General features: G+C 47.2%; 1 protein-coding gene across 1 annotated transcript; it reads left to right on the top strand.

The window, feature by feature from the left end:
- The first annotated feature begins 944 nt into the window (after positions 1 to 944).
- Positions 945 to 9,353, top strand: LOC110587203 (cytochrome P450 1B1). Its single transcript, XM_021697384.2, has 3 exons — positions 945 to 1,331; positions 1,717 to 2,760; positions 5,606 to 9,353. Exons 2-3 carry the CDS (start codon positions 1,718 to 1,720, stop codon positions 6,192 to 6,194), a joined length of 1,632 nt encoding a protein of 543 aa, XP_021553059.1. The 5' UTR covers positions 945 to 1,331; position 1,717; the 3' UTR covers positions 6,195 to 9,353.
- The last annotated feature ends 8,548 nt before the right edge of the window (positions 9,354 to 17,901 follow it).

The following is a 17,901-nucleotide window of genomic DNA, read 5'->3' as shown; positions in this document are numbered from 1 at the left end:
TGCTCTGCACGCAAGGGGGAGGGACAGCTGAGGAAACTTCGACCCGATAGAATTGATAGGCGCGAGGAGAACGGCCTCCTGCTCCTCCTCCCCATCGTCCCTCCCTCCGGGATCATCAGAGCGCCGTCCCTCCGCTCCTCGCCGCGCGTTCGCCCCAGGTTGGCTCCCGGCTCTGGGCCGCCGAGGGTCCCGGACGCGGCCAGCGCGACCCCGCGCGGGGCAGTGGGCGGCGCCACCTGGGGGGTTGCGAAGCGGGAAACCTCGCGACCAGCTGCGCGCGGCCAGCACCGGCCTTTGTGTGCAAAGCGCGGCCGGGGCCCGGGGTCTGGGAGCGGAGTCTTACGGGGATTCTTGATCTCGCTGCGCGAGGGGGAAGCAGAACTTTGCGCGCCAAAGAGCCTCATTGTTTGCACGGAAGTTCCAATAAATAAAACAACTAGGGATGCTGTAAAAGGCAAGCGCCGCCACCACCCGGCATTCCGCGTTCCCAAACCGACAGGTTCCCTCTCTCGGCCCGGGCGCCCAACAAGCCCGAGCGGGTTTGTCTCGGGGAACGGAGCTCAGTCACCGAGAGGGAAGGGGGGTCGTGCGCTCCGGGCGGGGGGCGCGCTCCCACGGAGAGCGCCGCGGGACCCGCAGGTTCTGTTCCCAGCGCGCTTCCGGGAAACTGCGGCTTCGATGGGGAGCCACAGATTAAGTGTGGTTTTCCGGCAAACGGGAAATTCACACCGTAGCTTCTAGCAAAGCCGCCAGCCACTGCGCCCAGGCCGTCGGGAGAATCGCGGCCGTTTAGCGTGACCGCGGGAGCCCGGCGACCGGGGTCGGGGTCTGAGCCGCTGGAAGCGAGCCGGCGCCCCGCCCCCCGCAAGCCCCGCCCCGCCAGGTTCGGCCATCTCCTCCCCCCACCCTCCGCAGACCTTAAAAGCCGGGCGGGATGGCGCGTTTTGACTCCGGCGTGGCTGCGTGCAAACGGGCCACGCCTCGGCGACACCAGCTGTCAGAGACACGCGGGGGTCCTGAGGGCTGGGAATTGGCCGCACTCGTTGACCCCCAGTCTCAGTCCGCACTCTGTGAGAAAACCCTCGCTTTGCCGAGGCCCCAGGTATAGCGGGGCTCGGCAAAGGAGACACCCTTCTCGGTCCCCAGCCCAATCCCAGTGCCCCTGGCTCGGACGACGTCTAGAGGCCCCAGAGTGGGTGCTCAAGCTCCCAGAGCAGCAGGTGTCCAGGCGAGGCCTCCGATTTCCTGGAGACGTCTTGCCCTCCACAAAGGCCCCGGGCCGATTTCGGAGCCGTCGATCCCGCGCCGCTGGAAACCGCGCCACCTTGCAGGTCAGTCTATCCGCGGAGCCGCCTTCCCGCGGCCTTACCGGGCCGGGGTGGTAGGCACTGAGAGGGAACTGAGCGCCTCCGTCTTGATGCCCTCCGGGTTGTCCCCGAATTGCTGGAACCGTTACGGAGCTGGGGGTTGAGGTGGGGAAGGAGAGTCCGGGGCACAGAGAGGTGGAAACGCGCTCTTTCCCGTCTCCTTAGAGGAATGGGTTTGGGATGGGAGGAAGCGTCCTCTGCTGCTTCCCCAGTGAGCCCGCCCTGACCTACGCGCGACCTCCTCCCTTCCCAACAGCGCACCGTAGCCGGACGCCAGGGGTGGGGGCGTGGGGCGCCCGCTTCTTTCTCTGCACACCTGAGCGTCACGCCTCCGCCCTTCTCCCTCCAGCATGGCCACCAGCCTCGGTGCCGACGCTCCCCTGCAGCCGAGCGCGCTGTCGTCCCAGCAGACCACGCTCCTGCTGCTCCTTTCGGTGCTGGCCGCCGTGCACGTGGGCCACTGGCTGCTGCGGCAGCGGCGGCGGCAGCCGGGGTCCGCGCCGCCCGGCCCGTTTGCGTGGCCGCTGATCGGAAACGCGGCGGCGATGGGCCCGGCGCCGCACCTCTCGTTCGCGCGCCTGGCGCGGCGCTACGGCGACGTCTTCCAGATCCGCCTGGGCAACTGCCCGGTGGTGGTGCTGAACGGCGAGCGCGCCATCCGCCAGGCGCTGGTGCAGCAGGGCGCCGCCTTCGCCGACCGGCCGCGCTTCGCTTCCTTCCGCGTGGTGTCGGGCGGCCACAGCCTGGCTTTCGGCCCGTACTCCCAGAGCTGGAAGGTGCGGCGGCGCGCGGCGCACAGCACCATGCGGGCCTTCTCCACGCGCCAGCCGCGCAGCCGGCGCGTCCTCGAGGGCCACGTGCTGGGCGAGGCGCGGGAGCTGGTGGCGCTGCTGGTGCGCGGCAGCGCGGGCGGCGCCTTCGTGGACCCGCGGCCGCTGACCGTGGTGGCCGTGGCCAACGTAATGAGCGCCGTGTGCTTCGGTTGCCGCTACAGCCACGACGACGCCGAGTTCCGCGAGCTGCTCAGCCACAACGAGGAGTTCGGGCGCACGGTGGGCGCGGGCAGCTTGGTGGACGTGCTGCCTTGGCTGCAGCGCTTCCCCAACCCCGTGCGCACCGCCTTCCGCGAGTTCGAGCAGCTCAACCGCAACTTCAGCAACTTCGTCCTCGACAAGTTCCTGAGGCACCGCGAAAGCCTGCAGCCCGGGGCCGGCCCGCGCGACATGATGGACGCCTTCATCATCTCGGCGGGAACCGAGGCGGCGGAGGGCTCGGAGGACGGCGGCGCGCGGCAGGACCTGGAGTACGTGCCGGCCACTGTCACCGACATCTTCGGCGCCAGCCAGGACACGCTCTCCACCGCGCTGCAGTGGCTGCTCATCCTTTTCACCAGGTAAAGCCTCCAGCAGGCGTGGGCCGGGCCTTCCTTCCCTCCCCTGTAAAAGGCGGAGCGGGACTAGGATATGCTGAGGTCGCGACGAACGCCCAGGGTTTGGGGTTCTGCGCCAGAACCTCTCGAAGGTTCTGCACCTCTCGAAGCTGAGATCGCGGCGCGAAAGCTCAGCTCGGGAAGGAAGGCAGAGTGCGGGCCGAGACCGCGCGCGCACCCAACCCAGCCGGGCCCCGACCGCCCGCATCTTTGACCTTGTCGCTCGCTACCTCTCCAACTGGGGACAAATTTGTGAGAGCCCCCTGAAGGGCAAGATCTTCTAAGTGTCCGCAGATCAGCCCCGATCTCTGCCTCCTTGGCACAGCAGAAGCAAAAGGGCACGGTTCCGAAAGAAAGGGTAACGGGCAATATGTTCAATAAACACAGCAGCGAATCGGCTCGGCCAGTCCCGGGCGCAGATCAGAGGCCGCCCAGCCCCGGCGTTGCCAGCCAGCCGCGCGTCCGGGCTCTGTTCCCGGGCAGAGGGAGAGCTCGGAGGCCGGCCCCGCCCGCGCTTACCCGGCACGGAAGCTTTAGGAAGGCGGCCAGAAATTAGCAGGTTGTGCTGGGTTTACGAAACCGCCGCGCTAGTTGTGTTAGTAGCGTCCGGGTAAAGAAAATCGCAGAAGCAGTCAGTTTTACCCAGCGCACAGCGGCGCCTCGGAAGGCAAACAGGGTATCCAGGGGGCGCCTGCGGACGGACTTTTCTGGTCCCCGGGCCCGGCTCGGTTGGCAGGCTGGTCGGCAGTGCCCACCTGGATTGCGATCGCAGACCTCTGGGAAGCTCTACACGCAGGACGCAAACGGGTTGCTGGTATAGGGTGTTGCCAGACTTAGAAAATAAAAAAGAAAATTCACACAGGACATGCTCTTGCTAAACGATTAACCATCGTTTATCTGAAATTTAGATTTAACAGAGCAGCCTGTTTTTGTCTGGGAACCCTGCTCCAGAGGCAGATGGCTCCCTCAAGGCACATCTTGGTTGCCTTGAGAGACCTGAAGTCCTGGTTGTACCATTTCTTGGCGCAGAAGGAAGCGGCGGGGGATGCTGAATTTGCTGGCAATCCAGACATTGGGAGGCAAAGACTGCTTCTTTTCTTATTAGAATCCTGCAACCTCTATGTCCTTAGATCCTGTGCAACTACTTTTATCAATGGAATTTTTTGTATATTTAACAACTGCTTTTCAGTATTAAGAGCACAGAAACACATATGGGCAATGAGCAGAAATCAAATACAAAGAAGTCAATAATAGATCGGGAAAAGACATCCCAAAATGAGATCAGTAGGTCCTTTGCATCCCACCAGAAGCATATCATCTTTTGAAACCGCCTTTTTTTTAAATCAGAAACTGAATTGGGCAGCAAAAGTAAATTAAACAATTTTGGAGTCACTTTCAATTCAATATAGCTGATGAATACGTTTTTCTTCTTTTTAGTGAAAAGACAGTATGACAGAGGTTGGCAAATTACACTACCCATTTTTGTATGTAAGTTTCTTAGCAAGATACAACCATGCCCGTTCATTTATGTATTGTCTGTGGCTGCCTTCCTAGCACAAGGCAGAGCTGGATAGTTGTGACGGGGGGTTGGTCAGCAAAGCCTAAAATATTTACTATCTGGCCTTTCATGAAAAAGTTTGCAGACCCCTGAAGTATGATGTTCATGAAGCAGTTTTTTAAATCACCCATAATTTCATACCATACATGTTTAAGTTTTTTTCAGAGATGCAATAATTTTTTACTTTTTTTTTTTAACTTCTGACGTTTTCACTTATTGTAATGGACATTTCCCTGTCTTTTAAACTTTATTTTAGCGATTTTTGATGGCTCCCTAGTATTTTTGTCATAATATCCCCATTATTTTTGATCACTTCTTTTAATAGTGTTGATTGCATTTTTAAAATTTCAGCTGTTGTTGTAGTTATATATTTTTGTACCTGTTGTTTCCTGCACATACATTTCTAGGCATGGATTACTGGGTTTAAAAAGAGTGGGGAGGAGTTATCCTTCTGCATCTTGCTTTGTACTCAGATTTTGTTTTCCAAAAAGACAGTATTTTTGTATTGCCAACAGTGAATAAGCATTACAGCTTGTACCATCATCTCTTGAATGCTGGGAATTTCCTTTTATGTTTAGAAGATGTGTAGCTTTATCTATCAGGATACCAATTTGTGTGAAGTGAGAGGAGTGTATGTGCTAGAATTATCCTGGGAGATGAAAGAAAAAAAGGATCCACTTTTGGGGCTGCTTTTTTACCTTTGTGGGTCCTGGGTGCTCTTGCCTCTGTAGACAGCTTACCCCATAAGAGATTTTTAATGACATTTATTACTAATTGGAATAAAGATAAATATATTAAAATTACATATTAAAACATTTTCTTTGACCTAATAGTTCTTCTTTTTCTTCTTCTTCTTTTTTTTTTGTTTTGATTTTGAATGAAATGAAAACATTTTCATGGGCCCCTGGAAAGTTTTGTGGGTCCTTGTGCTCATGGAGAAGTTGGCTTTGTCCGTTAGGAGCTTTTTCAGGCTAGAAAACTTAAGACTGTTTTTGACTTACGAAAGGAAAGAGAGCATTAGCCAGGTGAGGCTTATTACAGGAAATGTAACTATTAGTTTATCCATCCTGTAATTTAGTGAGAAATTAGGAAGATGTTTGGGATTCTTTTCTTTTTTGGGGGCTGGTAGTGTTAATTCAGCCACTGATTCAGATAAAGAAGGTGAAATTAAAATAAATGGTCATGTGCTTTCTAGACGAAAGAAGGATTCGTTTTCCTCACTTATTTTCTCCTGCGTTAACAACCCAACAGGTATCCTGAAGTGCAGGCTCGGGTCCAGGCCGAACTGGATCAAGTCGTGGGTAGAGACCGGCTACCCTGCCTGGATGACCAGCCCAACCTGCCCTACGTCATGGCCTTTCTTTATGAAGCCATGCGCTTCTCCAGCTTCGTGCCCGTCACCATTCCTCACGCCACCACCACCAGCGCCTCTGTCTTGGGCTACCACATTCCCAAGGACACGGTGGTTTTTGTTAACCAGTGGTCTGTGAATCATGACCCAGCGAAGTGGCCTAACCCAGAGGACTTTGATCCGGGCCGGTTCTTGGACAAAGACGGCTGCATCGACAAGGACCTGGCCAGCAGCGTGATGATTTTTTCCATGGGCAAACGGCGGTGCATTGGGGAAGAGCTTTCCAAGATGCAGCTGTTTCTCTTCATTTCCATCCTGGCTCACGAGTGCAATTTCAAGGCCAATCCAGACGAACCCTCGAAGATGGATTTTAATTACGGTCTGACCATTAAACCCAAGTCATTTCGAATCAACGTCACTCTCAGAGAGTCCATGGAGCTCCTCGATAGTGCTGTCCAAAAGTTTCAAGCCGAGGAAGACTGCCAGTGAGAAGCCACAAAGAAGCGAGCTCGAATTTTAGAAGTACTCAAGGGGGGGGGATGGGGAGTAGACTTTGCTAGCTCCTCGGCGCCACTTTCTCAGCCTCTAGAGTGAGCATAAACCAACTGACCGGCAGATGATGTGCTTCACACATGTGCTCAGAGGAGCGCTGGGCTCTGAAGGAGCTCGTGGAAGGGTTTTGGAGCCAAAGAATTAAATGACCGAATGAAGAAGAGTTTCAGTGACCATGCCTCCGTGGGTGGGGTCCGAGATGGATGATCCGCTGCTGAAATCTGCCCCGTAGGAAAATCGTAGTAAGCAAAGTTTTAGAATATATTGTTGAATATGCAAAGGCAAGTAATTTCAGTGTAAGACATGGGATTGAGGGTGATAAGGGAAAAGGGTAAAGACCAGAAATTCCTTTCTCACCTCTTCAATGAAAAATAGTTTAGGGAGGCTGTAGTATCTAGGGATGGATTTGTCTTTTTGCCTAGTGATATGCTTTCTCTTTTTTTTGCATAAATCATAAAGTCATTTGCTTATAAAGAAATTAATAGTGTGGTTGATTCAGTGATTATAGTAGGCTTCAATGATTTATCAGGAATTTTAAAGTGTAAGTTGTTAAATTGTAAAAAAATTCTAAGCCGAAGTCATACTTCTGTTGTTGCCAAAGTACAGAATTTCAATGATGAGAAAAAAAAAAAAAAAAGATTTACCAGCCCAGCTAAGCTTTACAGTATATGATTATAATGCACTGATTTCAGGAAGTTTCATAGGTTAAAAAAGTCACCAAATACTAGTCAATATATTTACATATATAATTATTCATAAGCAATATGTATTAGTTAGTAGATTATTAAATAGTATTAGCTATTTTGGTTAAGAAAAGTTTGAATAATGTACACTTTTCCAAAAGAAAGACCAATCAAAAAGTACAATTCAACCAATTTGGGCTCAAATACATGAAATGATCCTATTTTAACAGGATGGAAACCAAGGTAAAGCGAAGTCCATTCTCTCATCTGCAACTTGAATGAGAACTAAAAAGTCTCAAAATTGGATCTCTAAGATGTGTTCCTTATTACTTTACAACATATTTTCTAAAATTATATTCATAATCTAGAATCTTTTTGTGAAATCGATGTAGTTAATATGTTATAATTCCAAACTCTTGGCATGCTTAAATTTTAATTAGATTTTAAAGCCATTCTGATTGTCGAGTTCCAGTTGAAGTTACTGGAAATCTGACCATTAGCCTGGGCAAGGCAGAGAAATTTAACCTGTGTCTGCCTGATGAGTAGGGAAAAATGCAATGAATTATCTAGATGTTCTCTTTATTAGAGAACCAGGGGGGAGATTCCCATCATGATAGGCCTAGTTTCTTAAATGATTTTTTAAAAAATAGTGTTCATGTCTGTGTTTTGGAAAGTCAGAATCAGAAGGTAGTGTTAGGAGGCTGTTTTGAAGATTGCATCACGTTCCATTGGAGCCCATCAGATCGGGCGCACTGTTCAGGATGGCCGGCCCGGTGAGCAGTCACTTTGGTAACTGTGAAAACATGAAGCCTGAATGAAATACATATGTTCCATTTATGTAAAGAGCCTGAAAACCTTAAAAAAAACACACACAAAAAAATGCATGATGGAAGATGGCAAAAGTTCAAAGTAAAGGTTGGAGCTTTAACTTCCATTGCATGTGAACTTGCAGAGGAAGGTGTACCATGTCCTGAAAGCTTACTGCTTCTTACATTCTGTTAAGCTTTTTGGAATCTCTTAATCAAAATTACAAAGGGAAGAGTGTCTGATGGCTGTGCGTAGGGGTGGTGAGAAAAGAGAGGAAAAGGAAGAAATATGGTTAAGCTTTTCCCCACTCATTGCAAATTAATTCATCTGAAGCACAAAATTTGAAATACGAACATTTAGAAAAATGTTTTGTGGGCCAACGTTAAATCCCAAGCAGACTTTAAAAAAATCTACAACACAGAAGATCAATTTTGTAATTTGGAATTCTTTTATTAAACATTTCGTATAATTTTAGTCAATAAGATCTCATAGCTCTACCTCTTGAGTATGTAGAACTGTGTCAGTATTTTTAAAGGCACCAAAGCCAACTAACTGTAGAAATCGGGCTTACTCACTACATTTAAATTTTTTTGTCACCAGGTCTTCGAAAACGTGATTACCCTCCACCCCTAAGCAGGGCCGAGACAGGAATTTTAGGCTGCCCTAGCCCACTTACTCTGAGACATGTGTGGTACCAAGAGTAATCATGTACCAATCTGGATGCCTCATTAAGTCAACCAAGTCCAGATGTGCTAGAATCTGTTTGTACGGATGTAGGCTCAGTTTGTCTGGGACTTCTGGCAATGGAGAAGCTGTGCTTATATAGGAAGTGAGGTGGGCTCTTGGAGGCTACCTGGCTTATTTAAATACAACTAGGTTATTCTATATTTTATAATCTAGTTAAAGGAAGGAAAGCAAAACCCAAAACAGACAAATACAAATAACCAAACTTGGAGGCTACAATAATCCAGCTACTGGCTTAATCAGAAAACCTTATTTTATTTCTTCCAGAGAAAGAATGTATTTGCTGGTCACTATTGTAGTCAGAATATCTACTCCAGGTTATGATGATAGTTAAAGTATATTGTTTCTTAAATGCTTCCTTTATATACTGAAGCTTTGACTTTGCAAGAAGATTACTTTTTTCCAAACAAAAAGATGTCTCAGGTTTGTTTTGTGGGTTACCTGAAAGCTTTTTTTTTTTTCTTCTCTGAAAGCTTTCATGTCTCAGAACTTAGCCTTCACCTGTGAAATGCTATTATGTCCTTAATATTCCCTTATTAGATCTATATTAGATCAAGTAGTTGCATAGCATTTATATGAATTTGTATGTCCTTAGCTATGACACACTGTGTGGTACTTTAGTAGATGTTTATAGCTCAACGATAACTTTTTATTTAACCTTTTCTTATTTTTGTATTTTATCATGTTTGCTTTTAACATGTACAGAGCAACTATCATACATAGTTGTAACTGAAATACGTTTTGGTGACACAGCATTAACATGTATCTTTTACTATTTCATATACCAGATTAAAAACATTCTGTATCTGTAATTACCTATAACTGGACACCATTACCAAAATAATAAAAATCACCTTCATAATCTTGTTACAAAGTTTTACTTTATGTTGTGGCTAATATGCTACATTTTTTTCAACATGCATCCATTCATTTCAACTACTACTTATAAGTGCTTGAATTAAAATGTTGCACTGTAAACATTTTATTTGGTCATTTGACATTTTAGGCTGCTTGCTTTTTTTTTTTTTTAAATAGGCTTTCAGCGTTCAGTTTCCTATCAAATTCCTGATCTCTATATTTTTGAGTTTATGAGAACCAACACAGAAGTTAAATTTCAGTGGCAAACACCTAGCAAAGTGGGAGTTGATTTTTAATTTTGAAAGATTGACTAGACTGAGACTTTTAAGACTCCGACCTTTTATTTTTGCTTCATCTAAAAAATGCAGGATGCGCTCTCACCCCTCAGCAGCACGCCAGTCCTTTCTTTTAGTATTTCATTCATTCATTTGTTTCCTTTTGTCGTGAAAGCTTTTGTATGTGTGTGTGTGTGTGTGTGTGTGTTTTGAAAGCTTTTGTTTTCAATTTGGTTGATACACATTCGTTCATTCATTTTTAAGGTACATGTGCCTTAACTAATAAATGCAATTAATGTCCAATAAAAATAGAATAGAGGAGAGCATTCTGTCACATACTCTGCGGAAATATTTCCTGCTGACCTTTCTACTGGGTGAAAGATGTGACTTCCCAGGGCCGCTGCTGGGACTCTCCAGGCTCTCTCCTCCCCACCCGCCCAGATGACAGGGTGTAGAGTGCCAAGGGCTCTCATTTCGTCCAGACGGAAGCTCCTATTACCGTGAAAACAGAAAAAGAAATTGGGAAGTAAAATTGCACACAGTGTTATTGATGACTTGGCTTGACAACATCATTGCAGCAACTAAAAGGTATGGCTATAAATGAGTTTAACAGAAAACCCACTTGTTCTCCAAATGTGCTAACATAGGATCTTCAGAATGGTCATAAAGTTTTGGGACAAGTGAAATACATTTTTCCACGGGAGAAATTTTAACAAAATTGTAAGTGGGGTCAGGCGTTTGCAAAAATGTCAAGGAGAGTTGAATTCTACCCAATCAATCCACTAAAATATAAGGCTGGAGTGCAGGGTGGGAAATAGATGTAGCTTTAGACAGAAGACAGGCATGATTGCTGCAAACGCATAGAGGTTATTTCTCTGACCTTGAAGCCAGTCCATTTTTCTGCAGAAGTTGGGCTGTTGACACTCCCTCCCTTCGCCTCAGTGACTCACACGCTCCCTGCTCTCCAGTTCTGACCTACGAGCTGTAATTCTCAGAGAAGGGAAGAAAAAGAAAAGAATACATTCAGAAGCAATTATTTTGAACGGGAAAGATTGGAGAAAACCTGGTTTAAATAGGTTTGGGCAAGCTACAGGCCAACGACCGCTGACGCCTGGAGCTGCTGATGCTCACACACAGGCTGCGTGGTCTACACTGACACTTCCCAACACGAGGAGGGTAGGAGGGGAAGACCCGCAACCAGAGTACACTGAGCACGTATTATGTTTGAATCACCACGCTAAGCATAACCACGCAAGAATTCTGTGTGGGGGGCAGTAATGAAGCGTTTCCTACACTGAGTATTTGGCAGTGTCTGGATGGTCCCCAGACATGACTCCAAAACCTGTTGTTCTTGTGCTGCAGTGTCACCTTCCGACCTGGCTGTGTTTGGGGGGACAGTCTAGTCTGTCTGTTTCAATCCCTCTGATCCTTGGGTTTCACAACCATGCATCTCCTCTGTCTAGGGCACCTTCCCCACGGCATTCAGGGTGTAACTGACATTGTGAAGTGCCAGGAAGACTCACAACACTCCTCTCTTCTGAGAAAAGCATCCTTAAACTTCCTTATTAAAAAGAAAGAAAAGGGAGGGAGGGAGGGGGGCAGGGAGGGAAGGAGAGGGAGAGAAAGAAAAAGAAAAGAAAGGGAAAGAAGAAAGAAAGGAAGAGGAAGGAAGGAAAGAAGAAAAGGAAAGAAAAAAAAGGAAAGAAAGAAAAAGAAAGAAAAAGAAAGGTCATGCTTTGTTTTATAATCCTAAAACTTCCATAATCTGTTTGGGCTAAGGATCCTTGCCTGAGCCAAAGGCCATTCATAGGTAGGACCAGTTGCCTGTGAAGTGGCCTGATGCAAGAATTCTCTCTGATAGGGGGACACCACACTGGATATCGGCTAATGTGACCAATCAGAACGTTTCCTGCTCTCAGCGAACTTGAGTAGGGTAAACACAGAACATCCACCAGCGAGAGTACAAAACCAAGGCATGAAGGAGATTGGCATGTTGACGGGAAGCCTGCCTTTGAAAACAGCTTCCTGGAGCTGCTGGAACTAGTATTGGATGACTTGAGATCCCTCTAGGTGATGAGAGTCTAAATCAACTAACTAGCTAAGTAAGTATTATACTAAATAACACAATATTGTACAAATTGCACAATATAACAGCACAAACCCAACAGCCACTGAGATCCCTTCAGGTCAGAGCTAAGAGTCACTCCACCAGCCTGGAAAATCTAGGCTCTCTTAAAAATTTTTAATTCTGTTTTTTATTCCTACCTGCCTATTTTTGTTTCTCTCCCTCTCTTGGTGCTTCATGGGTACTTTTTGTTTGCGTGTGTTCCAGCAAAATTTGCATTGTTGTTTTGTATACATGTGGTTTTAATTTATGTAAGTGCTCTCTATATCTCATCCTGCCGCTTAGTCTTCTCTTCGTACGATACTTTCAATATTGTCCAATCCCGTGACTTCTGCCCACTGCCTTGTGCTTCCGGGCATTCATCCACCACATTTTCTCTATCCAGGTCTTGGGAATGGGCACCCAAATGGCCTCCGATTTCATGTGTCCCCAAATAATGCTGCAAGGAACGTTTTTGTACATGTTCCCTTGTGGACCTGTGAGAAGTTTGTAATAGACACCATACCCACGATCAGAACTGTCAGGTCAGCAAGTTTGTGTCTACGTGATTTAGGGACTGTAAGCATGTTCTCCAGGATGCAACCAGACACACTCCCGTCAGCCGCGCGACGGTCCCTCTACACCTACGTCCCCACCAACACATGGAAATGACCTCATTATTTTATACATGCAATATACCGTTTAGGGAGGTATAATGCATTAAATAGCCTTTTTTTTTTTTTTTTTAAGAACCGTCTACCCTCATTTTTCAATACGTCCTGTAGATACATCTGTAGTTCTATCACATCTCTCTTCGATGGTACAATCATTAAAGCAGGCCCCGGGTCCCAACAGCTTGTTACTGAATGATGGTTTGCATATACAGTTATGAATGAACAAAGGAGTGAGTTCTATTAAACCTGCTTCTCGGCGCTGATGACACCATCTTTCCTGACTGCATTCCCAATCTATGCCCTTGAAGTCTGACCTCGGTTTCTTCTCCCTGCCATAATGTGGAGCTTAGTTAAGGTTTTGAGGTTCTAACTCACTCTGAAGCAAGCCGAAATGCCAATCCTGGGTCTGCCTTCTGTGGTATGAACTGTGGCTTTCAAACATTTTTTTACCATAATCCGCAGTATAAAATATATTTTGCATTATGACTTAGTATGTACCTATGTGTGTGACTGTACTCACATACTTATATAAAAATAAAATTTACCAGGGCGCCTGGGTGGCTCAGTTGGTTAAGCGTCTGCCTTCGGCTCAGTGCATGATCCCAGGGTCCTGGGATCGAGTCTTGCATTGGGCTCCCTGCTCAGTGGGAAGCCTGCTTCTCCCTCTCCCTTTGCCTGCCGCTCCCCCTGCTTGTGCTCTCTCTCTCTCTCTTTCTGTCTCGATGTCAAATAAATAAGTAAAATCTTTAAAAACATCGCATTCACCATTGTTTTCTGTGATGTGATCTGTTTTCAAATCTACTTTATTATTTTTCATTAAAAATACACCGTAAGGAGATACCACCACAAACCTTTGATAGAGGCTAAATTAAAAAACAAACACCTCATCATAATAAGTGCTAGAGATAATGTGAAGATGCTAGAGCTTTCAAACATTGCTGGTGGGGAGTGCAAAATGGTACGGTGTGATGCAGCAATCCCACTCCTAGATATTTATCCTAGGGAAATGAAAATTCACTCACATAAAAGCTTTACATTAATATTTATAGCAGCTTTATTTATAATCACCCCAAACTGGAAACAACCTAGTGTGCTTCACAGGTGATTGGCTAAACAAATCTTGGTACATCCACGCAGAGGGGTGACACCCAGCAATAAAAAAGCAATGAACTCAGCCGATCTATGCACCAGCTTGGAGGAATCTCGAGGGAACACCAGTGAGCCAAAGAAGCCATCCTCCAACAGTTATATACTGTATGAATCCAGCTTTGTGATGGTCTCAAAAAGACAAAAGTAAAGTGATGGAGAGTGGATCCCTGGTTGCCAAGGGTTAGGGGTGGACGGAGGCTGTGACTGCAGAACATTTTGGAGTTTGGGGGGGTTTCTGACTGTGGCAATATAGTTACACAGATCTATACGTGTGTTAAAATTTATAAAACTGTACATTAAAATAGGCTGAAAAATAGTTTTGAAGGAGAGTTGGTGCAAATGAGCTTCAGTGAAGCTGAATGGAGGTTGGCAGGCAGACAGGACAGAAGCTGCTGGAAGACAGAGAAGCACTGAACAAAGAAGGTCAAGTCCAGGGGTGTGAACCAGCGTCACCTGCGTTGAGTCCTTGTAGGGTGAGGGGAACGGGTGGTAGCAGGCCCTCAGAGCAGAACCGGAAAGTAGGACACCAGCGTTTGCAATGAACAACAGCAGCTAAAAGTCGTGAGTTGGAACCTGCCACTTGGTGCAATTTAAATGGATGCTGTGAGTGTTCACTGAGCACCTACTGTGTGGCAGGCACCGTTCTGGGCACTGGCGACAGAACAGTGAGGAAGATACCTGGCTCTGAGCTCTTGGAGCTGATATTCTTGTGGAGTGGACATGGAGAGAGAAAAGAAAGAAGACTTCAGTTAGTAGTAAGTGCCCTGGTGCTCTAAAGACAAAGAAACAGAGTGGAGTGTGTGTATGTGTGTGCGTGTGCGTGTTGGGGGAGTCTAGAAGGAGTAGCCTCTGGGAAGGAGGTGGCAAGGAGTAGAATTAAGGACAAGCATCCTCTTCCTCCCACCCTATGTGAAGGAAATAACCTGCACTGAGTTTTCAGACAATAAATTAGTTACAAAAAAAAAAGCTGGTTACAACCATTAAATTGATTCTGTGGTCACTAATGAGTCACAGGCCACAGTCTGAAATAAAATCACTTCAGCACGCCCAGTGACAGATGTTGTAGGCAAGCCCTTAATCAGCTTTGGCTTTTGGTTTTGCCGCATGGCATCGATATGGTCCAGACCGTTTCCTGCCTCTGACTCCCAAACTCATTCCCGATCCTGTTCCCCGGGGAGCGCGGAAGCAACTCCTGGAGAACCACCCGCGAGTCGGCCCTCTGTGTACATACGGATGTTGGTGCTAACGTACTTGACAACGTACTTGAAACTTGAAAAGTACAAATTAAAATGGCCTGCGGATTCTGCAACTTTACGAGCAGCAAAGGATTTCAAATTGATTCTTTGGAGCACTTAAGGGATTTTCTTCTGGAATATTTCACAGACTCTATCTCTGGCCCTTGAATGAAACTTTTATTGTATCTGATTGAAAAGGATTTCCACCCTGATTTCCGTGGGCTTGCGGAGAAGAGCAAGCAGTCTGGGGTTACTGTGTCCCGGGTCTCGCATCCCCGGTATCGTACTGCGCGTCTGGCGAGGCTTTCTTTGTGGGCCTTGCTTTGCTGTTGTATCACTCAGCTCTGGCTGTTGTCCAGGCGCTGGGACACCAGAGCGCGGGTCACACCCAGTTCTGAGAGTGTTACACAGCTCCCTTGGGGCTGGCAGGCTCTGTGCTGGGCCTTCTGACGCCTCCTCGGGTGCTCACCACCCCCCCCCGCCCCCCACATTTCACTGCTACCCCACTTCAGGGGGCCACGGGGCACCTCGGCTCTTCTACTTCCCTTTTCAGCAATCATCATTCTAACTTCAGACTCTACTTCTGCAGTTCCCATAGCCTCTGAGCAGATCCAGTTGGCGCGCTGCTTTCCCAGCACTTGGCATTGACATTGAGGGAAAAAGTGGGGAAACACAGGCTGGACGAAGAGGTGGAAGAATAAGGTTGGCTTTTTACTGTTGTGTTTTCCAACGTGGTTTTCAGAAATTCATTGTGGTAAAAAGTGGAGCAAGCCTCCTTGCCACTTAGTTTTCTTTTTTAACTTCGCGAGATGGTTCTGGAAATACCTATCAAGGCTTTGTTAACAAAACCCACCCAGAACTGTCCTCCCTCCTCAGGGCCCCACCAGGCTCATTTTCTCTGTGACCATGTGGCAGGGGGTTCAGTCCATGATCCAGAGCTGCCACTGGGCTCTGCGGAGTTCAGCTCTTTTATCACTTTCTTTGCCCAACCTTCTCCTCCGGCCCTCCCTCTAGTCTGAGCTCAGACCTCACTTTTTTTTTTTTTTTTTTAAGATTTTATTTATTTATTTGTCAGAGGGAGAGAGAGAGTGTGTGTGAGTGAGAACACAAGCAGGGGGAGCGGCAGGCAGAGGGAGAAGCAGGCTCCCCACTGAGCAGGGAGCCCGATGTGGGGCTTGATCCCAGGACCCTGGGACCATCACATGACCCTAGCCAAAGGCAGACCCTTAACCGACGGAGCCCCCAGGTGCCCCAGACCTCACCTTCTTGATGAAGCCTACCTACTTTGACCACCGGCCAGACACTCTCAGCTCACCTTATCTTACTTTACATTTTCTGTGTTCCTTTTTTCCTATTTCATAGCACGTATTTCCTGCTAATATAACATAAGCCTAACCTTTCCATCTTGTTTACAGTTTATTGTCTGTCTCTAACAGACCTCACTCCACAGAATGTAAGAATGGACATCTTAATATTGCTTGGGAAGTAGAATATCCAATCATCCTGCTAGGTTTTCTACACAACATCTGTGTGATCTGATCACTGCCCGAAATAATCCATTCTCTCACACACACACACACACAATTAGTTAATTGTTGTCGTATAGACCTGTGCTGTCCCATAAGATAGCCATTAGTCACATGTGCCTATTTAAATCTAAAGTATCTAAGATTGAAAAAGTTACAGTTCAGCTCCTCAGTTATACTAGCCATATTTCAGGTGCTCCGTAGCCATGTGTGGCTCGTGGCTCCTGCCGTGGACAGCACAGATATAAAACACTTCCATCACAGCAGAAAGTTCTATTGGACAGCACTGCTGTAGATGAATCAGTTTGTCAATGTATTGGATTTTTTTTTTTCTTTTATCCAAGTGGTAGCTATCTATTTAGTGTCTACTTGGAGTAAGGCACCATGAAAAGAAATGCATGCTACACGGGTTGAATTCAGAGAACTTGCTTCTTTCAGCAAGTGGGTCTGAAGATAAATATAATGTGAAAAGATATGTATCAAAAGCCTTGAGGTAGATATAGATAAAGGACTGCAGGAATTTGAAGGAAGGAGAGATTTATATTTTCCAATTCAGGTAAGAAATCAAGGAAGACTTCTTGGAGGAGGTGGATCTGAAACAGAAAACTGCCCATTACTTCAGTGTAAAAGCACAGGACTCAGCACCTTGAGATAACTAGAGGAGAGGGCCTCTATACAGTCATAACCTGATGGGAAAGTTAGCTCCACACCAGGAGATTAACAGTGACAGTTCCCAAGGCTTTGGGGTTCTGCTTTTACCTCTCCCTCCCCTTTGAGTCCCCTGGAAACAAAGACTTCCGGTGCTGACAGTCCTCTGCTTGCACAGGGCTGGGACTGACAACACTTGAATGGTTCCTTCTCCGATGCTTCCCCTCTGCCTGGGAGCGGCAATGCAGGGAGACTCTTCTCCTAATGCCGCTTCCCCTTGTGGGACAAAGCTTGAAGTCTTGACCTAAAGAGCTCTACTGCAGATTGATGAGTGATCGAATGTGATTTTTCGGATATCTGAGATTCTCTGCCTGGGCTCATTTACCCTCTCCCCTGAGCCCGTAGGTGCTCACTCGCATTAGCCTGGACCTCACTCACAGGTGGAGGACCCCACACTCCCAGCGGGAAAATAAACTCAGGGCAAAGGAAGAGGGCATGTGAGGAGCACAATTATTTCCACAGAAATCAATTAAATCTGGAAGAGCTGCTCTAGCTCTCCAAGGCCGCTACTACGATTTGAATACTTGCGGAGTGCTTCTTCTGACACCGCGGGGACAGCCTCAGGGGCTCCACGGGCCACCGGCCATCTAGATAGATGCCACCTTCTGTGGTTCGCACCAGAGGTCAGCAAACCACAGCCCACGGACCAAATCCGGCCCATGGCTTATTTTTTTCCAGCTTGTGAGCTCTGACTCGTTTCTACATTTTTTAATGGTTGGCAAATATCAAAAGAAGAATAGTATTTAGGGACACATGAACATTTCATGAAACTCAAAATTCTGTATGCGTAAGTTAAGTTATGCTGGGACCCAACGACATCCAGTTATTTGCTTTTTGTCTATGATTGCTTTCCTTCCCCAGAGGCAGAGTTGAGAAGTTGT

The sequence above is a fragment of the Neomonachus schauinslandi genome, chromosome 10 (assembly GCF_002201575.2).
Source record: "Neomonachus schauinslandi chromosome 10, ASM220157v2, whole genome shotgun sequence".
Taxonomy (NCBI): Eukaryota; Metazoa; Chordata; class Mammalia; order Carnivora; family Phocidae; genus Neomonachus; species Neomonachus schauinslandi.
The sequence above is the reverse complement of the archived record's forward strand: the minus strand, read 5'-3'. Positions and strand labels throughout refer to the sequence as shown.